The sequence below is a fragment of the Protopterus annectens genome, chromosome 17.part0, assembly GCF_019279795.1.
Source record: "Protopterus annectens isolate FY-2018-M chromosome 17.part0, PAN1.0, whole genome shotgun sequence".
NCBI classification, from domain to species: Eukaryota; Metazoa; Chordata; order Ceratodontiformes; family Protopteridae; genus Protopterus; species Protopterus annectens.
This window is the reverse complement of record NC_056751.1, coordinates 112,231,783-112,256,396: the sequence shown is the minus strand read 5'-3', so window position 1 is coordinate 112,256,396 and position 24,614 is coordinate 112,231,783. Positions and strand designations below refer to the sequence as shown.

At 37.5% G+C, this 24,614-nt stretch overlaps 1 protein-coding gene across 3 annotated transcripts in view; it reads right to left on the bottom strand.

Annotated features, from left to right (window-relative positions):
• LOC122791752 (S-adenosylmethionine synthase-like) overlaps window positions 1-24,614 on the bottom strand; it is a 452,746-nt gene that overhangs the window by 148,959 nt on the left and 279,173 nt on the right. For all 3 annotated transcript variants that reach the window (XM_044059670.1, XM_044059671.1, XM_044059669.1), the window contains exon 5: window positions 13,110-13,253. In XM_044059670.1, coding sequence (XP_043915605.1) covers window positions 13,110-13,253 — 144 coding nt within the window. The remainder of the gene's footprint in view (window positions 1-13,109; window positions 13,254-24,614) is intronic.

The window sequence follows — 24,614 nt, the reverse complement described above, 5'->3', positions numbered from 1 at the left end:
GTCATGAGAGTAATGGCATCATTGTTAACAGCCATTCTGCTGTTTACTTCAGGCTGCTGTGGTGCAGTACAGCATACAGTGGTTTTTGATGGTGGTCCTTTTAGGAAATATGTAATGATGTGGTTAATATGACCTGTGACAGGTATATGATTATGTACTAAAGTTAGGATCTCCACACTCACCGTGTGCTGTATGCAGAGGTGGTACTTCAGCTGATGTTGATGGACTACCCGATGAAACATTTAACAGTTATGTGTGCTCATCTGATGTATCAAGTGCACCAGGCTTGAAATTACCAGTGCCAGCAAAACCCTGCTATTCTGCACTGCCAGTACATGGAAGTTGGAATTCTCTGGAAAGTAGTGGAGTCCATGCTACCTTGAATGACTCCTGCATCCTTTTTTTCTACATCAAAGTCATCACCCCTTAAAGAGAGCAGGTGCTCCTCATCAGCTGTTAAAGGTTGGACAATGGAAGGTCCACTCCAGTGCTACTATAGGCAATTGGATTCTATGTAGCCTTTGTCCTTGCATGGCTCACCATGTGCCTTTGTCCTTGCATGGCTCACCATGTCATTAAGCAAAAAAACAAAGAGGAAGCATAGCAATGAACACCAATAACCAAAGAAAATTTGTGCAAAAGTAAGTCCAAACATTCAGAAATAAATTAAAATTTTTTAATGAAATCAACAGTTACACATTTTAATCCTCAAAGTAATCAGGACTTATCAGAACTGACAAGAAACTTGTACTCCAGCATTGAATAACATTCAGAAGTCCTGTCATCAAAAAAAAAATCACATGACAACAGCACACTAAAACATGTATTTCGATATATACATATATAACAATTAAAGAACTGAATACTATGTTTTGCATTTTAATACATGCATTATTAAAATTATAATTTTGCAACTCTCAGCTTCTGTATGCTGGATATTGATATATTATCATTATGTCAGGGGGTAGGGGGTACCACCATCTAAGTTTAGCTGCAAAATTAGTTCTCTTTACTAATTTCTAGTTTCCTAGGGACCATCTCTGGTATTAATGGGAACATCATCCAATAAAAAAACTTAAAATCAGAGGTCTTACATATAAGAGAATGCTTGTAAAGTGCATATCTTTTTTTAATAGCAATGTCATGCATATACTTGTAAAGTTACCTCCTTAGTATTTTTTCAGTTTTGCCTATGTAGAAAGAGGTGCATGGCAAACAGTTGGCCACATATATAAGATCAGTGCTTCCACAATTGAAATGTTTATTAGATGTGTAGGTTTTGTTAAGAGCAGCAATAGTAATTTTGCTGCCTTCCAAAATATACTTGCACTGGCGGCAAAAGCCACACTTGTATATTCCTTGTTTTCTGTTAGTCAGGTTGATGTTTCCACCCCCTTTTAAACCTCTCTTTAAAGTTTTTGCCTGTTTTATATATTGCAGGTGGTTGATCACCCAAATGTCCTGCCACTTCTAGAAAAAGGGAAAATAAATTTCAGTTTAGCTCAAAATATATTACATCCATCCAGAATTGTATTTTGTCATCACTGCTGTCTCATAGTTTGCACCCTCAGTCTTCTTAGGAACAACATACTCCTTCTTTTGTCTCAAGACTGGTATATATTTTTTGTCCTAAGCATTTGTTATCTCATCTCGGATGGCTTCTAAAAGGTCTGTAGAGGAACCATGGAATAAAAACATACTATGAAGGTTATTGCTTTCTTTGATGAAGGTGTCATAATCAGAAGTCATACTTGCCAGTCTAATAATGGCCCTTCATCAGACTTTCCTTTTGGCAGTGTGGGTGGTTACTGTCATAATGAAGATACAAGTGAGAAAAAGGTGGTTTACAGTAGAGGCTGTAACAGAATTTCTTTCCAACCTATTTTTTCTTAATTTGACATCTTAGATGTTAACTGCATCACAAGAAACATGGTGTATGAATGACAAAAAGAGTGAAACAGATTGAATGCATTATGAAAATTCATTTAACTTGTCCAAAGTGTCAAAACACAATGTGCATATGTCATCCAGGAAACTGAAACAACTAAGCCAACAACCAGAAAATGGAGAGTTAAGAATGCGGTCCTTATCCCCAGTCCATGACACCATGTTAGCATAGCTCTCAATTGTCCCAAAATAACCGTGAGCACCCATTTTAGAGCTTCAATACGGTTGCATTTCCGAGTGCCCAATTTGGGTCCAACTTCACCCGAGATCTGCAGTAAAGCACGCACTGTTCTGGCTGTAGATGTCTCAGCCAACCAGGGCACTGCTTTACTGCATCTTTTATGCATGCAGCTAGCATGCTTCATTTCCTGTATTATGCGGAAATGGCTGCAGCACACCTGGTATGGAAGAGGTGCTCAATTAGGTCCGTGCAGTCTGCATATCAAGGCAGTATCATCGGCATGGAAGTTAACATTCTATGGGGATAGCTAGTCATTCACGGTTGACAGAAGATCTTTTGGATGCATAGTCAAGACGCAATAATCATCTATCGAGTTCAAGGGACTGGGAGAGTCGTGGCTGTGGTCTGGGATTAGGTTCGCCGATCCGATCATCTATCTTTTTGTGAGGGGGAAGGAAATTGTAGCTCCAGCAGCCTTGTCGTGGTTCATGTGTGGAATTAAGTCTTCCCAAGTGGTCTGAAGTTTGTAGTGGAGTGAAAATAGGATTTTATTTTATTTTTGCTACAGTACAGCCTACAGGTAAGTAAACTGCTCTAAAAAGTAAGCTGCTGCTGCTCTGTTAAAAAAAAAAATGTGGGTTTATGTGTGTGTGGGGGTTATGGCAGTATAATTGTTTTTGCTGCTTTTTTCCTGAGATGATCATGGGGGGATTATGGCAGTATAATTGTTTTTGCTGTCTTTTTCCTGAGATGGTCATACAGATACAGCACATTGTGAAACTTATTTTGCTGTCTTTTTCCCGAAATATAATTTTTTTGCTGTCTTTTTCCTGAGATGGTGATGGGGGGAATTAAGGCAGTATAATTGTTTTTACTGTCTTTTTCCTGAGATGGTCATACAGCACATTGTGAAACTTCTTCCTAGGTCCATAGTGTTTGTATATGCTGCCACACACTTGCATTCCACTTTCCCTTCTTCTGATTGATGCATGTGCATTTCTTCATATTTTAAAATTCATTTCCTGAGACAAGATTGCAGCATTTATAAAATTTAAATATGGCCTTCCTTTTAGTGGGCATAATGTACTGAAGGAGTTTTTATATTTGCACTTAAATTCTTAATTTCCACTTATCCTCCCAGAAACTTTTCAATCTAATTTTGCTTGCACTGTGGTACAATATTTAGTTGCAATCGCATGTATGTGTCTTGTTTTATTTTATAGTCGTTATCTGAGCACTGCTCATTTCTGTTCGATATGTTGAACTTAGTTCTACATGGAACACACATTTCAGTTAAACTGTTCATTACAATTAATGTTTAAACAATTTCCTTTAATGCCCTTTTACTGAAGGAGCTGTACCATTTAGATGAAGATGACCATTAGTGATTTCAGTATAGTTTGTATTCTGAAATCATTATGGATAAATGTGCCCCTTGTAGGTAAGAAGCCTGTTATTCATTCTTTTAGTAAAGATGTATATGTAGTGGAGACTTAAGGCAGCACAGTGGTACAGCAAACAGTGTTGTTGCCTCACAGCAAGAGGTTCCCTGGTTTGATTCTTGGATAGGGCACCTTCTGTGCAGAGTCTGCATATCAACCCTGTGTTCACATGGGTTTGTGCAGGTTTCTTCCCAAAGGCATACAGTACGTGGATTGGGCACTCTAAACTGACCACAAGTGTGAGTGTGTTTGTATGAATGTATTGTGTGGAAGAATTGCTGTGGCAGGGTTAGCCATCCCGTGGTGTAAAACAGGTTCATAACCCAGAGACTGCCCATGCTATGGAATAGACTTCCCATACATGTCAAACAGAGCACCCCACTGGCCCTCTTCAAGAGAAATCTTGATGAGTGGATGGGAAATAGAAAATGTACTCCGGGGATCATTCCAGTGGGTCTACTCAAAAGAGGCACTGGGAACTAAGGTCGGGTGGCATGATGTCAGGGTAATTCTATGGCCTAGGCTTGTAAAGGTTTCAGGGCCATTAGCCTAGTACACACCTATGAACCTAGAGTGACCAAGCATTCTTTCAAGAGGTTATACCTTTTTTTAGTCTTTCTGCACAGACATGCCTGCACTCCCTAACAGGTGATTTGATTTTTATTTAGTACAACGCTGGCTTTCTACCACTCTCCCTTCCACTACACTGGGTAGGCCTGCAATGGCCATTAATTTCAGCCTGATTGTTTTGCTCTTCCAAATATTGTGGCATGTGATATAACTTGGAATAATGGGGTTGCAGTCAGGATTTGTTTTCTCGGTACCATAGAGCTCACATTATAATTATTCTCTCTTGTGTTTTATGAATTTAATGATCTTTATGTTTCCTAGGATTTATTATTTACTGCTGTAAAAACATTTTAGAATTTGTGGTTCATAGTTAACTACTGGCTAAATAGTACTCTGCTTAACTAAACAAAATGAAATAAGTTTAAGTTTCCATTAATATTTATAAATATTGCATTGAATTATTTAGCTGGGGAAAAAGGTGAAGTGCTGTCCTTCAGTCATTGTGTGTAGTGTGTGTGTGTGTGTGTGTGTGTGTGTGTGTGTGTGTGTGTGTGTGTGTGTGTGTGTGTGTGTGTGTGTGTGTGTGTGTGTGTGTGTGTGTGTGTGTGAACAACTTCTGGGTGGCGATTTTTCTTTACCTACTAAACATCATTGCTGGGGAAGAGAAGTAGCACATTTTTAAACATTTTTTGGAATATGCAGATCATTTCTTGACATCTTGCTAGATTTTCTTCAAATTTAGATATTGCACTTTTTCTCTGTAGTGTGGCTTGTACAGGGTTTGCAAAATTAAGCATTGTATTTTTTTTTTTTTGCTCAGAGTGGTTGTCTGTTACAGAGGTTTTATTTATTGTGGATTTAATTTATCTGACAGCAGTGAAGTTATCTGTTTGAATTCTGAGTACTGTTTGATTTAGAAGGTGCTAACATGACAAGCTAAAGATATACCTGATCATATCACTAGTGAGAGAAGCATTAAGTAGATGGGGGATTCATTTTTGTTAACCACATTAGTACTCTGTAGAGACTGCCGTAGATCTTGATAAAATAACCCCATTCTTACAGCTGTGATTTTTGAATGCTGTGCAAGTTTGTATAATAAAGTGCAAATGATTATGAATACAAGGTAAAATAGTCAATCCCATTTATATTCCAGTCTGTCATTAGAAAATGGACAACATTCTCTCTCTCTCTTTCTCTCAAGTTCATTTTCCAGCCAAGTTTCATTCTGGCTTTACTCTTTTATTATCTATATGTTTTGTTTTTACTTTTCAAATGTTTTGTTTTATTTTTAACTATGTATGTTTAGTTAAATTTTCTGTGGTGATTGTGATTATCAAAAAGTTTGAATATTTTTATTTGACAGATAGCAATACATTGTATGATGTTTTACAGTGATGAATTGTGTCCTTTCTGAGTGGCAGTTTTTTCAGGTAATTTGCTTACCTTGTTGGAGAAAAAAATATAGCATCTTATCTAGCAGTTGTAGTACAGAATTGCTTACTAGTGTCATGATGGACTTGTTAAAAAACTCTTAGTGATCAATCTCTGGTTACTATTTCTATCTTTAAAGTCTGCTGACTATGGGGCTGTGGCCAGCAAATGGATAAAGCAAACAAAATATGCTTTGAGACTGTTGCACCATGTACTATTAACACAAGTTATATTCCTGTGACTTCTCTGTCGAGGCTATTTACTGCTCCTAAAAGTTCTTTCATATGGGAAAAATCTGGTCAAAGCCAAAAATAATGGGGGGACAAAGCCAAAAATAGGGACAGATTTTAAATATTGCTCTTTTAAAAGTATAAAGTTGGTAGAATAAAAGGTCATTTTCTGAAGGCTCTGACGTATGAGACTCAAATGGTTGTCATTATTTAGTGAATTCAGTCCTCACTGATTTGCCAAAGAAATCTAGAAAACCATGACTTTTAAGAGGAATAGACCAAAAATATGTGGTAAACATGAACATTCTATGAAAATCTGTACAGTTGAGAAGTATGGACCCAGTTGCTGGTGAAACTGGCACAGGAATATAGGTTTTGAGTTGATTCACAGGAGATCCATGATTTCTGGCAATAAGAACTAGGTTGAAGTAATGCTGTGTAGAATCGTATCCATGATTTGTCAGTTTTATAACATGCTCCTTATATTCACTTTGTGTGTGCATTATAAATCATTTGCAATAATTAACTTTCTCTTTGTTCTGTTATGAATCATTTGCAATAATGAGCTTACTCTTTGTTCTGTCATGAATCATTTGCAATAATGAACTTTCGTTTGGGTCTGTTATGAATCAGTGTTATGAATCATTTGTAATTATGAATTTTCTCTTTGTTCTGTTATGAATCATTTGCAATAATGAGCTTTCTCTTTGGTCTGTTATGAATAATTTGCAACAATTGCCTTGCGTGCATTATGAATTATTTGCAGGAATGACCTTTTATTTGGATGGATAGAGTCATTTGCAGTAATGAAATTTTCCTGGATATGTTATGAAATATTTGCAATGAGTTTTTTTCTTGGATGTATTATGAGTTATTTATGAGTTATTCTTGAATTAGGTTTTTCCGGGATGCATTATTGACTTGCAATAATGCTTACTCACATTTTGACTATGTACAGTGTTGTGTATTACTCAGTCTTACTGAGTTACACATGTTTAAAGAGGTTTCTGGATTGCATTCTCATCTTTTATCTGAATCATTAATTTTTTTCAGAAGCAAAGTCATGGCTGAATCACAGAACAGCATGGTAGAAGCCACAATGGAAGGGGCTGCAACACAATGTTTTTTACACTGTTATAGTGCAACAACTCAGAAGGGTAAGAATTTTTTTGCCTACTGTTTGCCATCATACAAGCTTCATTTATTGTAAGTAAAAGTGTAGTATCACAGTACACCTGTGAATTACCTTGAAGCCTTCTAATTAAGACCCCCTTTCTTCTCTGAAGATGCTGCCTCTGAAAAGAAGAAGCGAATGACCACATTCCAAAGCAGCTGGAAGGTCACCTTTGACTGGGTAATGGAAAGCAGGCATGGTCCAGGCTATGCATTTTGCAAGACGTGTGCTACTAATATTAATGTCGGACATGGAGGGAGGAATGATTGCAGTGGCATATGGACACTGAGAAGCACAAGATGAGCACCAAACAGTCAAATGGAAGGAAGGTGACAGAAATGTTTGCTACTCAGCAAACCAATGGTAAAGTTTTGGAGGCTGAAGTAACCTTTATGAGCCTACTTGCTGAACACAACTTGCCGTTTACGACTGGGGATCATTTCCTGAAGTACACAAAGAGGTACTGCATGGATCCAGAGGTGGTACAAATAAAATGACCTGTGGACCAACAAAGGTTGTTGCATTTTAAGAGATGTAATGGGGTCAAGATATCAGTAGGATGTTGCACAAGTTTGTCAGAAAGTGCCATACTGTTTGTACCATGACCAGAGTACAGATATGGGGGGGTGACAAGTTGCTTGTGATTTTACTTGTTTTTTTTGACCATGGCATTGATAAAAATACATACTGCTTGTACCTCGATCAGAGTACAAATATGGGGGATGACAAGTTGCTTGTGATTTTACTTATTTTGTTTTGACCATGGCATTGGTAAAAATGTTGCAAGATTCCTTGACTTGCCTTCTTGTATCAGTGGAACTGGCCAAGCCATTTATGACTGTGTAATGGAGACTCTGAGCAAGTCTGACATTCCTGTGACCAACATGGTGGCTTATTCATCAGACAATGCTGCATCCATGGTTGGTAAGTGGAATTCGGTGTTATCTAGATTAAAAGAGGTTAATCCACATATTTTCAATATGGGCTGCTTATGCCACATTGCAGATGTATGTATTAAATCTGGTGTAAAAGCAAAGGCTGTATTTGTGGAGGAATTCATAGCTGATATTTATTGTCACTTTTCCAGCAGTGCACAGCGTCAGCAGAAGCTTAAGGAGTTTGCACTGTTTGTGGATCTTAAACCTCTCAAAATGATCAGATATGCCCCACTTGATGTCTGAGTTTGTCAAAAGTCATAAAAAGAATGCTTGCCTTGTGGCCCACCCTGAGATCATACTTCTTGTCATATGAACCATGGTCTGTTAAAGTGGCTCTCATAGCTGAGAGACTGCAGAGCCATGACATTAAGCTGGCATTCCTCTTCCTGCAGTATGCCATTGAACCACTGCATAACTTCAACATGCAAATGCAAAGCAGGGAAAGCAAATTGATCACATTGCATAATGACATCCACAGAGTACTGCAGGCATATGCTAGTAGGGTACTGAAACCACCAATTGCAAGGCAGTTTTTGGGCAATATAAGTAGTACTGATGCAATTCTTGAAGTTCAAGACAACATCTTAGAATACAGCGAAATTCATATTGGTCCTGATGCCGAAACATATTTGGACGGAAATTTGGATGATATTGCGGGTACTACAGTGGAGCAGAAACTATTCAAGAGAGCCAAGCAATTTTACTCTGCAGTGCTATTAAAAATGCATTTCCCTGCAAAAGATCCCCTGCTGAATGTGTTTGCCTTATTCCATGTATTGCTTCCATTCCATGTTAAGCATGTGTGTTTTATAAGTGTTTAAGCACCTGTCTTTAAGGGTATGTGTGAGGGGAGGGGGTGAGCTGAGCATGTCTTACTTTAATTCTATACAGAAAAATATAAATAATTATCTGTTTTTGACATGTCTATGTATATAATTCTGTAATAAAAATTTGCTTAAAATGATGCCTTGTCTTTGTGTAATTGAACGAATGGGTGGGCGTGTCCATTAATCCACTTATTTAAATATGCATATCTTATGTTAATTAGGTGTCCCTGAATGTCCCTGATTTTAAGGTCCTCTGTCACTGATTTTCTGATCTGAAGGTTGAGAGGTATGCATGTTACTACAGATGTGGGCACATGCTGCCCCCGTTGCTACCCCATGAATTTGTTTGTAGAATTCTGCTTGGAAGAACAGGTAGTTGTTGCACAACACAATTTCCATGAAATCATTTATCAGCTTAATACATATTGGATAGGAGGTTACAGTGAATTAAAGCCTCTTCAAATAACTCCAGAGCTTCATGGTGGAGTATTTCCAAAAATAAGCCAACATTATTGTGATGAAAATAAGGTCCTCCCTGTATCATTTTTGATTAACTCCCATTAAAAAATCCCAATAATCTCTTAACAAATAGATGTGTTTTGTAATGAAAAGTTTCAATTTTCTGCCAAAAAATATAGCCGGTGATAGGTTTTTGAACCCTCAGCTGACAAACTGGGCCTCAGGGGAAGGTCTGAAATAGACTTATGTATATTAAATATTGAGGGGAATGTGGTTTTGTTTTCACATAAAAATTTGTGTAGTTCTTTATTCAGCCTTTTCTTTTTTTGTGAAAGACAATCCAGGAGAAAAAGATCATTTTTTATGTATACAGTGTTAATCCTGTATCTTGTATTTGGAATTTTGCATGTATTTTTCAGTGTTGACCATAATGTTATACACAGAAGCTGAATAGTGTTGGTTGTCCATTATTACCAGCCCCTCCCATACACATAGCTTTAAGCTTCATAAGTCTAATAGATCTGTTGCTGACTAACTCGTGTAATATGTCAGTTTCATCCAGGTTTTTATGCTCATATCATTTCCATTTTAGGAAATCCCCACTATCTCTCTCACATGATTTTTAATATATATTTGCACAGCTAGGTAGTGGGGGTTATGTAGACTCTTCTTTCTCAGTTCAGAAGTGTTTGTTATAAGGGTGCATCCTTAAAATTAAATGCCAAGTTCAATTTTATTCTATACAGTTTTAAGTCAATGAGTATATCTGCTGGAGTAATGACTGAGGAAGGCATGAACTGAAATCCTTTCTGCAAACAGTTCAGCAATTTTGTTTTTGTAAGAGGGAAAGCCCCTTGCATCCCCATGTTGGGGGACACCCCCACACCTCCCAGACTTATATATACCAACTCAGATCACACAACAGTGGAGACAAAAGCAAATTCCATATTCGGTGAAAGTAATTTCAGCAACCAGCACTCGTTCCTTTTGCATTCGTGAAAATTACCTTCGATGACACAGTGTGTTCCTAATTTTCTTCCCGCTTCTGCCTCGGCTTCACCCTTTTCTTGTTGTCTGTCCCCTTCATCTCGAGTCAGTCTTCGGTTGTCTCCTTCACTCCATGTTGCCTGCTCCTGGCAATGTGCATGTTGCTTCGATATTCTTACTGGTGGTAGGTCTAATGGGAGAGCTCTGGGGTCAGAATATTCATTGTTGTCAGTTGGAAAATGTTGAGAATGATTATCAGTGGGATTTGTTATGTTTCAATCAAAAATTCCATCTTTCTTATTGTTACAGTTAGTTTTAATTTTAAATGGAAGTGGATAAACCTGCTTGGTTTTGTACTTCCTGTTTCTTTCTCCCTATTTTGCCCTTCTTTCTTTTTTACTCTGATCACACTTGTAGTTGACATTAGAGAAAACATCATAGTACAGTAAACTCTCAGTTAACCGGCACCCATATGGATTGGTAGATGCCGGATAACTGTAGTTTCTGGTTACCTGAGCGTTACTATTAAAAATAGGCCTGACTAATACTGTACACTGTACTCTTTGTTTGGTTTGACTTGTTCTCAGGTTGGGGAGAGAGGGAATTTATTCCTATATTCCTTTTTGAAACTCTAAAACTCTAAGAACGTAAGGTATGTTTCTGGGGGGGGGGGGGAGCAGAAAGTGCAACACACGAAAATAGTACTATATTTCTTGGATTTTTTTTTTTTTTTGCCGGTTGCTTGAGAGTCTTGGTTGCCTGAGTTCTGGTTAACTGAGAGGTTACTTACTGTATATGGTGTGTTAATAGGAAAAAAAAGTCATTAGTGATACATTTACTGAGCTTGTTGATTCCCTGAACATAAAGTTCTAGTTGTCTTTCGTTGTTTTGCATAATACGTTTCATCAAGTCTATTTAAAATTTTCTGAACAGAATAGTAAGCTCTGAGTGAGACTGTTTGTTTTCCTTTTGTGATTGGTTGCTGTTTCAGTCTTGATATTTATTTATAAGTATGTTTTCAATGTGCTAGCACTATTCACCTGTGTTTAGATGCTTATGTACATCAATATAGTGTCTCACACACACACACACACACACACACACACACACACACACACACACACACACACACACACACACACACACACTTTGTGCTGGTGCAAGGAACTCCAAGTGGTGAACAGGTGCTCAGAAACAAATACATACCAAGCAGAAAAATGAAAACAGTACTCCAAAATGTGTAACTCTTTACTGTGGCAACTCTAAAACCAGGCTAATTTTGTTTTTCAGATCTGTCAGTGCAATCTGACAAATATTAAAAACTTCTTTTTATACAGATATTTTAATCAAGTGACTAGCCAAATAAATTAATTATTAAAGTTGCAATGATCACATGTTCCTATTATGATAATATTAAATAACATATCCTTAAAATAAACAATTTAATATCATACAAACATTAGCAAGCTAATATCTAAAAATGTATTGTATGCCTACAGTTACCTGAAAGTTTGTTTTTATGTAAATCAAAATACTTAAAATAGTTAATGTGTATCTGATACCTAAATAAGTAAATAGTGCTATAGATCAGAAATTCTAATAGCATATAAAACAGCTTTATAAAAATTAATTCAAGCCAAGTTTATTCAGACTCCCAAATTAATCATCTGTATTTTTTCTTTCCAGTCCAGAAACTTATTCCACTGTAATTTATTGACATCAGTGGTAAAATTGTCATTCACTTCACCCCCAAAAAATACAGATTGGATTTCAATGTGCTAAACTATGTTTATAAAGGACATTGCACTCCCTTTTACATCTAATGTCACACAGGTGAATGGCTATATGGTGTTTCCATGGGAATAAGTTTTACCTACATAGAAGAGACTACATGTGAATATTCACAGTCAGAAAACACATTCTGAGTTATAGGTAATAAACTTCTTAATCTCATAAGTCTTTTTGGCAAAAAGGTTTGTCTGGGGACTAATTTGTGAAGATTTGTAAAGCCTCAAAAAAGTAATACTTTTGCCCTTCGTAATGCTACATGTACAAAATTCAGATATACCACTGCTAAAAATTGTCTTTACTTGGCATGTATCAGTGTCTGCTAATCACTTATTTAATTTTAAATATATTAGTAGCAAACACAGCAATAAAAGTGCAAATCTGTAGATGTTTATGAGTATTATGTGTCTGCTCTATACTGTATTTCCTCCCTAGATTTTGTGGAGGCATCATTGTAAGCCTGCTTGCTATTCTACATTCTATAATGCTTGGCTATAAACTGATTTTTTACATCATATGCTCATTTATATAATTCCTTAGTAACACTGCAGATATATTAAATTCTTAAAATTTGAGATTTTGAAAAGTTGTTCACTGTTTGCCTTGGATGGCAACTATTACCTGACAGAAGGGAATTTGGTGTAAATGATTTGTTAATCTCTTTGTTACTAATATATTCAAAATTAAACAGACATTGATATATGGTGTAAAAGGGCATCCTTGGCAGTATTATATCTGAATTTTCTAAATTTAATTTTGGAAGGGCACATATATTAGATAGTTTTTGTAAGGCTTTAAAAATCACGTCCCTTGAAACACTGTATAACTGTTCATAAGTGACTTGAACCATAAGAGGAAACGTAGTGCCTTTTGTGAATAGTTGAACACACCCAAATGTGATCTTTATGCTTTCCTAAGTAAGGAATTTATCCAGATCAAAGTTTCTGAGAAGCATGTAAATTATGGTTACTACTTTTTAGCTAGTAATCAAATAAATATGATAGAAAATGAATAAACAATATCCTGTTCTCATATAGTTGCTTTAAATATAATTTGTAAGTTTTGTTTTAACAGTAGTGTAGATTACTTCCATATCTAAAATCTAGCATATTAAAAAAAATATTTGCCTTACCTGTGTTTTTCCATCTGGTCGTAGCCATGGCAACACTCCAGTAACTCTGAGTTCTTTTATTTTTGCGTTCAGTTTGTGGGCTAGTAGAATAGTTAAAGGCATACATTCTTCTGTTTCATCTGTAGCATAACCAAACATTAAACCCTAAAACAGGATGCCAGAAAACTGCATGTTATATTTTTCAGGACTTTTAAGAGTTTCACATTTTAATGGTGTTACAATACAACTTGAAATAAAATTGGGTTACTACTATGATCGGCAAATGAGAAGAAGAGACTGTTCTCTGTTTGAGTAACCTTAATTATTTTTAGTTGCTAAAAACATATATACATATTTACAAAATACAAATGAAACAGCAGCTAGATTGCAAACCAAAACTCTTCTTAATTGAGGAGGTGCAACTCAACAGGTATTGAGTCATTGCAGTGATGTTTAGATATTTTGCTAGTGACTTACTTTTGCAATTGGAGAGATCATTAACTATAACTGAAAGTATCACAAAGTCAATCGTAATTTTCTTTCACTTCGGTGAATTTTTTACAGTTGTGAGTAGAACTCAAAGCTATAAGTCTGTAGCAAGTTTTTCATGTACCTACTGAGTATACCACACTACTCTGTATGTCCCTCCTTCCCCTGTATTCTGCAAGACTACACTTTTACTGGTTTCAGCAGTAGATGATAATTCTGCTCCCTGTTACTGATTGCACTGATCTAACTTTGTTCTGAAAAGAATGTCCCTCTGTTTGTTTTACTGTTATTTACTATCCCCCTGCTTTTTAAAATCTTTCCTTTCAAATACAGATTATCACTTTCTTCTGTTAACCTTTGAGAAAGGGTATCCATGACTGAGAGCTCTGACCTTGGAGCAAACTTAGAATGATGCAATTTTCTATAGAGAGAATCAAGCATTTCACTGGTCAGTAATTCACTGAAGTATCTAGAAAATGATCAGTGATCTCAGAAAAAAAATTATATATCACTTTCAAAATTTACTTCAAAACATTTGCTTTTAGTAAATCATTTTAGATTGACATAAATCAATGATGAGAAACATTTTTACATAGATCATGCTAATGGAAATATAGCAGAGCAATATGGAAGAAAGAAACCCAGACAACAGTACAGGTAAGGAGATGGGTAACCATAGCCGGCCTTAGGCATAGGCCAACTAGGTGGCCGGCTAGGGTGCTGCTCTAACAGGGGCACTTTTCCAATATTTATTTGCTGTAAGAAGACCAGGATGGGGGCACCGAGTGGTGTAGTTGGGGGCGCTGTGTAACCCTTTTGCCTAGGGCACCAGTTGACCTAAGGCTGCTCCTGAGGGTAACAAGGAAAGAAACAAAACATATGATAAATGCAGGTGTACTTAGATGACATAGGAATGTGATACTATTCCATCAGAAATAGATATGCAGTCAAAGAAAATGGATACAAAGTGTTTTCATGACCCTTTGTAAAGCATACATTGTGATTTGACATTAATAAGCTTACATACATGTTGAAACTTGATGATTTACATTAGTACTAACAGAGTTTGAGAGATATCAACTTCAACTTGAGCATAACATTCAGGGACAAGCCATATAATAAAGGAGGCTTTAACTCTGAATTAATTGGTGAGTATTTGCCAAAATGTATCATATGTAAATGTTGAATTAAAAATGGAATATAATGGCAGATTACAATACATTAGAAAAAGAGGTACTACTGTAGACAGAAATGGTGAAGTGAAAATTAAATAATTAGAGTAAGACTTTTTTATTACATATATTTATTATATAAGACGGTGCTGTGGTAGCATTGTCACCTCACAGTTAGACGTTGCCCATTCGATTCTCAGTTAGAGCGTCTTCTGTGTGTCGACATGCGTGGATGGGTGTTCCTTCGTTGAAGGTTGTGCGTTAGGCCCGGCAAGCCAGCACATAAAAATCAACTGCCAATCATTAGCGGACCAGAGTTCCGCTGTGGTGAGCCCTAACCGGGAAAAGCCGAAAGACAGTTTATTATATAAGACAAAAATATTATATGTGAAAAAGAATGCGCATATGGACAGTGCTGGCAAGAATACAGATGTACTATACTTGTTTTATAACCACTATGTCTAAGGTATCATATATATCCTGTAATCAGATTCTTCTTCTTCTTTTCTGGAGTAAATAAATAAATCTTCCCAGGTATGAGTACTTATGGGTTGTTCTTAATATTTCTATTTCACAACACCAGTGTTTTAGGATAATTTCTGACCACTGTTTACTGTTTGTGTGGAGTATGCATGCTTTCTTTAGGTTTCAGTTGATTTTCTATTACAGCCCCAAACCAAGCTGGTTGACTGGCTATTCTAAACTGTTTACAACTGCCCTTGTGCCCTGCACTGTGACTGAGAAGAATTTGTGAAGAGTTAGTTAATTTGCCTGGTTAATAATTAAATTAAATGATATGGTCAGAGTCACACAGTAGGCAAATGGTGGCTGGGGCAATCAAACCTTGGATCAGAGGAAGCAGCTTATTAACAGCTCATAGGCTTATTCCTCTATGCTGTCACAGGATTTATTTAAACCATTAAATTAAATGTATAAATCGGAGTACAATACATCAGCATTAAAACTGTTTGCCATAAGTTAACCACTTACTGAGAGTATGGCTATGTATTGCCAGCATGCAATTTATGGATCCTCACCTTATGAACAATCATAGTTTTAATTTGAAGTACAATTTCATGTATAAACTATGAAATCATTATTCAGGGTGGTGATTTTCAGTGATGTAGCCCCCTATTTTTGACACCTGCCAAGGTTATAAGGCTGTGTTTTTTAATATGGTGAAGGCTTTCTCATATTTTTGCCAGTGTTCAAAATTTGCCCTCTGACTTATAACATAGCATTTTCCTTTGAGATGTTCTTCTGGAGATCAAGATGAATTGTTTTCTTCTACAGCACTAAAGAAAACATTTCTTTATAGTTATCCTTACAGTAAAAGAAACATTTTACCATTTTTTTCTCTTAAGGAAGAAGAACAGAAAGATTACACCATAAAATGAGGAGTTTTGAGCCTAAATTTAATAAAATGACTGTAGATAGCCTTGAAGATCTGGAAAGTCTTAATATGTTGACCTAAAACTTACAACACAGCTTCTTCAGATAGTCTTCTAAAAGTTGAAAAACACTTTTATAGAAGACAAAATTGTAGATATATATACAAATATATATACATATATAAAAATGTTAATGTAGTATTTTTTTTTTATTAACACACTTTAACGAAAGCTCTTTTTCGATGAAAATGCTTTTGTTAAAGTGTGTTCAGTGGTTATGGATTCGTATATATATATATATATATATATATATATATATATATATATATATACTTTCTTTTCATTTTGAAGAATAAACTGACATTTTGTGTTAGCTTGATACTATTGCAGACTTTGAATTAGTGACTGGAGATGTATATTACCAACAGCCCTCTGGAAGACTCTATCCAGTGTAAATTCTCTACAGACAATAGTTACTTTATATATATCATCAAAAAGGCAATACAAAAATGCACCACCTGAACCCTTGATCTTATTCCAGTGCAGTCATTTTCCATTTCCAAAAATCAACTTTCAGTCTTCTGTTCAGATCCCAAAATGCCTTGTTAATAGAGTTTGCCCAAATATTTCCCAGCTAAATTCCTAACATTTAATATAATCTCCCTGAATTAAGAACCCATAATGTCTTTTTGAGGCTAAGGAACATAATTTACCCCATACTCTTGTTTTACATTTATTAACCTTCTAGCCTGAAATTCCACCAAATTTATCTAACATTGAAGTAATAGCTCAATATTGTCTTCAAGATCAGTCACATGGTTATGAAAACATCCGCAAACAATGAAATATTAATTGCCTCGTTCTTTATAGCCTTTCAGTCTTGGTCTTCTGACAGTGGAGGCTAAGGGGTCCAAACGTGAAGAAAACTGTACAGGTGATAGACATCCTTAATGAATACCTCTAGACTACATCCTTAATGAATACCTCTAGACTATATAAATGGAAGTGATGTGCCAACATGAATTTTATATCTAGTCTTAGGAGCTATATAAATACCATTCATAAATCAACATATTTCACAGTTAAATCACAGTCCAATACTACTTTCATCAAATAATATTAATCAGTCCTATCAAAAGCTTTCTCTGCATTCAGGCTCACTTCCACTAATGTCTCCTGGTATTTGCTGCTATAGTTTATCTCCATGCCATTAGGTGGATTATATCTTATGTAGAAGGGCCAGTCTGAAGGAGACTGGAGACTGTAAAGTGGTGGCAGGGGAAAGTGTACTTAGGCAGCATAGGATGGTGGTTTGTAGGATGACATTGGTGATCAAGAAGAGGAGGATGAGTGTGAGGGCAGCACCAAGGATCAAATGGTGGAAATTGAAAAAGGGTAATTGTGAGGTGATGTTCAGGGAAGAGTTAAGACAGGCACTGGGTGGCAGTGAAGAGTTACCGAATAGCTGGGTAACTACAGCAGAGCTAGTAAGAGAGATGGCTAGAAAGGTGCTTGGTGTGACATCTGGAAAGAGGAAGGAGGAAAAGGAGACCTGGTGGTGGAATGAGGAAGTACAGTAGAGTATACAGAGAAAGAGGTTGGCGAAGAAGAAGTGGGATTGTCAGAGAGATGAAAGTAGACAGGAGTATAAGGAGATGAGGTGCATGGCAAAGAGAGAGGTGGCAAAGGCTAAGGATAAGGCATATGAAGAGTTGTATAAAAGGTTGGACACTAAGGAGGGAGAAAAGGACCTGTACCGATTGACTAGACAGAGGGACCGCGCCAGTAAAGATGTGCAGCAGGTAAAGGTGATAAAGGATAATGAGGGAAACATACTCACAAGCGAGGAGAGTGTGTTGAGCAGATGGAAAGAGTACTTTGAGGGGTTGATGAATGAAGAGAATGAGAGGGAGAGAAGGTTGGATGATGTGCGGATAGTGAATCATGAAGTGCAGTGGATTAGCAAGGAGGAAGTAAGGATAGCTATGAAGAGGATGAAGAACGGAAAGGCTGTTGATCCAGATGACATACCTGTGGAAGCATGGAGGTGTTTAGGTGAAATGGCAGTGGAGTTTTTAACTAGATTGTTTAATGAAATCATGGAAAGTGAGAGGATGCCTGAGGAATGGAGAAAAAGTGTTTTGGTACCGATTTTTAAGAATAAGGGTGATGTGCAGAGCTGTAGTAACTACAGAGGGATTAAACTGATCAGTCACAGCATGAAGTTATGGGAAAGAGTAGTGGAAGGTAGGTTAAGAAGGGAGGTGATGATTAGTGATCAGCAGTACGGTTTCATGCCAGGAAAGAGCACTACAGATGCAAAGTTTGCTCTGAGAGTGTTGATGGAGAAGTACAGAGAAGGTCAGAAGGAGTTGCATTGTGTCTTTGTGGATTTAGAGAAAGCATATGACAGGGTGCCTAGAGAGGAGTTGTGATATTGTATGAGGAAGTCGACAGTGTCAGAGAAGTATGTAAGAGTGGTGCAGGATATGTACGAGGGTAGTGTGACAGAGGTGAGGTCTGCGGTGGGAGTGACGGATGCGTTTAAGGTGGAGGTGGGATTACATCAAGGATCAGCTCTGAGCCCTTTCTTATTTGCAATGGTGATGGACAGGTTGACAGACGAGATCAGATTGGAGTCCCCGTGGACTATGATGTTTGCAGATGACATTGTGATCTGTAGTGAGAGTAGGAAACAGGTGGAGGAGACCCAGGAGAGGTGGAGATATGCTCTAGAGACAAGAAGAATGAAGGTCAGTAGGACTAAGACAGAATATATGTGTGTGAATGAGAGGGAGGATAGAGGAATATTGATAATGCAGGGAGTGGAGGTGGCGAAGGTGGATGAGTTTAAGTACTTGGGATCAACAGTTCAGAGTAATGGTGAGTGTGGAAGAGAGGTGAAGAAAAGAATACAGGCAGGATGGAGTGGGTGGAGAAGAGTGTCAGGAGTGATTTGTGACAGATGAGTACTAGTAAGAGTGAAAGGGTAGGTCTACAAGAGGGTAGTGAGACCATCTATGTTATATGGGTTGGAGACAGTGGCATTGACAAAAAGGCAGGTGTCAGAGCTTGATGTGGCAGAGCTGAAGATGTTAAGATTTGCACTGAGTGTGACGAGGATGGACAGGATTAGGAATAAGAATATTAGAGGGTCAGCCCAGGTTGGAAGGTTTGGAGACAAAGCCAGAGAGGCAGGATTACGTTGGTTTGGACATGTGCTGAGGAGAGATGCAGAGTACATTGGGAAAAAGATGCTAAGGATGAAGCTGCCAGGTAACAGGAAAAGAGGGAGGCCTAAGATAAGGTTTATGGATGTGGAGAGAGAGGACATGCAGGTGGTTGGTGTGACAGAGCAAGATGCAGAGGACAGGAAGAAATGGAAACAGTTGATCTACTGTGGTGACCCCTAACGGGAGCAGCCGAAAGAAGAAGTTTATCTCCATGCCAGTTTTTAGCATGTTATCAAAGTCTGTCTCCTTCCATTAAATCTTCACTGATTATTAATAACCACCTACAGTCCATATCATGCTACTCTTATCCTCATGCTTGCAATAAGCATCTAAAATCATGATTCAGCATTAAAATGGGCCTGTAAGAAAATGGCGATCTTTCCCTTCTTTCTGTATCTCTTTTACTAGTACTACTGCCTTCCAAGAAAAGAGAAACTCCTTAATCTTTAATACTACAATACAAAGTACAACAATTTTTTGAATTAAACCTTCAGTATAGACAATCTAAAACTCTACTGGTATACAATCACTGTCTGGAGTTTTACCTGTAACCAGACCTTTAAGACTCTCAAGCACTTTTTTCTTATTCATGTGATACCATGCTAGCATTAGCTTTACATTAAGCTTACCATGTCAACCTCAAGCCTTGTAAAACATATTGATTCTCATATTCATTTCTCCCAATTATTTTGTGCTTGGCATACCTGCTTATAATATTGTCAGAGCTATTCTGATGTAATTACTGGTCCTTACTAAAATGAGATCTCACGATCCATTCATTTTAATTTTTAAACCTAGAATCCTTTGCTTCTTTGACCTGCTGCCAAAGTTTTCTGACAACCATGTGAATTATAAAAATATTCATCTTCCAGTGCTTCAGACATATACTGATATTTTATCCGATAGTCCTTAATAGTCCATTGACATTTTCTTTCACCATTTCTCTCCCCCTGAACTTTTGTATCCCAGTTATAAAATGTATACTGTTACCAAATGATTCCTTTAATTTTTCACATCTAATCTAGCTTTACCTATCAGCTGGCTAACATTGCTTTTATTTCATTTTTTTTACTTTACCTTAATTTCATCCTATTAAACCATTAAAATCTTCCTATACTGACTCTCACTTTTCAAGTTATCATTTAACAGGACTTTGCTCCATTTAACAAAGGACTCTTGTTTTAAGTAGCACACAGGGAACCATCCATGCTATTACAGGGTACACCGATACCTTTCCAAGTATGCATGACCATCTGAAAGTATTCTTAGGTGCAATTTCACTTAAGTTAACTAAGCAAACATATTCAAAGGTTACAGAAATCTAATGCATGAATCCTCTGCTTCAGTAAGCATGTTCATAGATGTCCTGACTGAAATCACTGCTGAAGTATTCTTGACAAATAGGTTCTCACCACTAATGTCCAGTCAGGGTACCAAAGCTTTACCTTCCCTAGGTCATATATCTAATGAACAATCTCAGCTTGTATGCATTGGGGTATAAAGATGGACATACGAGTGTGGCTCCCCAGACTATCTCACTGCCAGCCTCAAAGCATGTTATGCATCCATCTGACTGTTCGCTGTTTGGTCATTGGTGCCTTTGTTTAATTTGTTTCATCCAGATAAGTGCCTCTTTGGGGAACCTTCCTTTTTACATTATGACTGATTGAAAGTTGTGGATATCAGCTAGGAGGAGTAACTGTGAGTGCAGTAGGCAGATTCCATAGAAAAACTGGCATACCAAGTGTCTTTTTGCCTAGGCCCAGAAAAACGATGACAAATACTGCACTTTTTGCCTATCATTCATTCTGAAATCCCTTAGGTCTAGGCTGTCTACTTTCAACACCTTCCTCGAGACACAGAGTCTTATGTGCGTGGCCCACTCCAAGACAGTGGACTCCACTTACTCGGAGGTGTCTCTTCCACTGAAGGAAAAGCTTAAGAGGCCTTGAATGGATCAGCAGTCCAGTGTTTCTGACTCTGATGTACCCACTGAGGTTACAAAATACATGGTATGTCAGACGTCTGCTCACTTGCCCAACTACCGACCCTCGGTCAGAGGCCAGCATGGCTCCTGAGACATTGCAGACTGTTGATAGTTAGAGAAGAGATCCCAGGTTCTTTAGCAGAGGTTAGACAGGGTCTGAACATCTGAGCCTCATCCAGGAAGATGTCACACCTAACAAAAAAAACCCCAGAAGACTAAGCATGTGGCCTCTCCCTCAGCAGCTAGGGAGAAATAGTGAAGGGACTTTTTGCAAGGTTTATTCAAAGTGATTATGTCCTTGAAACTTCCTTCCCCAACCATAGGCTACTCTCTTAAAACCTATCATGGTTTCCTCCTTTACTGATGAGGAGCAGGGCAATGACTCGGACCATTCTCGGGACTATTCCTCTCAGATGCATTCTCCAAGGCAAATTTCTTCTGATGAATGGGATTCCTATTCACCTACTGAGGAAGCTTCCTTTGGTGAGACTATATAGACCATGATGAAACATTTTAAATGGTAATCTGCTTAGATCTCTGATGTCCATAAGAGGTATTACTCCCTCTTGGATATAGGTACCCCTGTCAATTCTCTGGCTCCTCCTGTCCTTGAGGCTTTTTAGGATACTTTTCAGTCCACCTCTAATGCATCTTACTCTCAACTGCCAGTTCACAAGAGACCAGACATGTTTTACAAGGCCCTCAATAACCTAAAATATCCATATAAGAGCCCAGTTGCAGATTCTTTGGCAGTTTCTCTCTCTCTCTTCAGATAAGCCCTCTAAGCTGCTGCCTAATGCTAATACCCTACCTAGAGGAAAAGATAGTAGGGCTATTGACAGATCAGAAAAGAGGATTTACACCTGTGTTGCCCTTGCTTTTAGGTCAATTACATACCAGACTCAAACGACTAAGTATTATTTGATCTCTGTTTTGGCCTCCTTGAACAAAGTTATCTTGGATCATCCCACAGCAGACTTTAAGCAGTAGACTTTCACAGGCCATTCTGATTGCCAGACAAAAAGCTTTAAATGCAATTATGATGTTGTAGATGTTTCCTCTAGGGCAGCTGCCACGGGATCTGTTATCCACAGATATGCATTCCTTAATAATCAAACTATCCCTGAGGATTTCTAATCCCATCAGCCTAATGAGCGTGATCTGCAAAGCCATGGAACGCATTATCATTTCTGATGAAGTTTGCTACTTGGCAGATGAAAAGCGCTTCAAGTTATTTATTGTTGAATTTTATTAAATCAAGTGTGTAGACTCTACAGCTGCTGGGACTTGTTTGTTTTCTTACGCATTATCATGGAACTTATAAACAAAGACTTTGGCAAATCTACTACCTGCAGAATACCTGCAAAAAGCTGCAAAAGCTATAGCCTATCCCATATCCATCCTCATTAATAGAACTATTTCTGAAGGAACTATCCCATCAATCTGGAAAATTTCACATATTATCTCCCTGCATAAAGGTGGTAATTCCAAAGATTTATCTAACTACAGGCCTATAGCCATATTATCCCCATTGGCAAAAATCATGGAAAAATGCATTCATAAGCAACTTTTAAGCTATCTACTAGAAAACAACTTACTAGCCACCTGCCAACATGGTTTTAGACCATTTCATAGCACCACTTCTGCTATCTTATCCTTTACCGACTAGATTAATAGAAATTGAAAAAGCGACACTCTATCCTCAGCCCTCTTTATTGATCTGTCAGAAGCCTTTGACATGGTTAACCACCACCTCCTCATAAACATACTCAAAAACCTGTCATTGGATGCACTTGCTATACAGTGGTTCCAATCCTACTTAAATAACAGGCAACAGGCTGTACTACGGGAAACTAACCTGTCTTCCCACCTCCCAGTTGTCCTTGGTGTTCCTCAAGGCTACATACTGGGTCCTCTCCTCTTCTCTATCTTTACAAATGACCTATATTCTGTAATACCTCAAGCTACCTGTATCCAATACACAGATGATTCCACACTAATATGCTCAGCTACTTCTCCATCCGAACTTCAGTCGCTAACCCAAAACATCTTTAGCACAGTAGAGAATTGGCTTCTACACCGATGTCTCATCTTGAACCCCAAAAAAACAAAAATGCTACTATTCACTTCCACCCATAGGGCCACCCCACTGAACTTTACTGTTACATCTAGCAATGGAACTGTCATATCTCCTGATCCTACCACAAAACTACTTGGGGTACTAATTGATAATAACCTCATCTTTGAGCCTCACATCAACAATACTATAAAAACAGTAAACAAAAAATTAGGTTCCCTCTACAGGATCAAACCCTTTTTGACTCCACTAGCCAGGACCACTATTGCCCGTACCCACTTAATCTCAACCCTACTATATGCCTCCCCTATATATACTAAACTGTAAAAGCAATCTGAACAAGCTGGTTATCTCCTACAACAATATTGCCAGATTTACAACTGGGTCAACCTATAGAAGCCATCATTGTAACAATCTTAATCAACTAGGATGGTTAGAGTTGTCAAATCTAATACTATTGAACCAACTAATAGTTGCCCACAAGATCCTGTATCAACCAGCAAATACAACAATATTCACTAACCTTATCACTCCCTATAATAATCTCAAGACCCTATGCTCATCAAACAAACTACTGGTACAAATAGCTAAAACCAACAATTCGGCTGGTGACTCATTGTTCTCTAATACAGTGGGTAAAACCTGGAACACCCTCCCTAATCACCTATCCTCCCTATCCTCAGTTACCCTATTTAAAAGCAAACTGAAACCATACCTTAAATCACATTGGTTATGCCCCTGTGCAAACCCAGACTAACTACCTACTTTGTCCCTAGACACTAATCTTCCTACCCGTATAAGCTTATTTACTTATCTACTAACAATAATGTGTGTGTGACTTTAGAGTTTAATAGTGTCATTGTACATATTTTGTATGAATATCCATAACTAAATACTATGATTATTTTTATTTTTTTCCTTATTAATAAACTATATGCAATAAAATGTAATGATTGCTAAAACTTTGTAATTTACCTGTGTTTATGTAAATATTACTCTGTTTGTGGAGCTTTTCTCCCTGGGCCTCAACTGAAAATGGACATATATCCAGTTGGACCAGCCCGGTCAACAAATGTAAAATAAAATAAAATAAATAAACCTTCAAACACTGGACCCCACCCAGTTTGGTTTCGTGAAGGACTGATCTTGTCTCCTTAACCTGATTGATTTCTTCGAA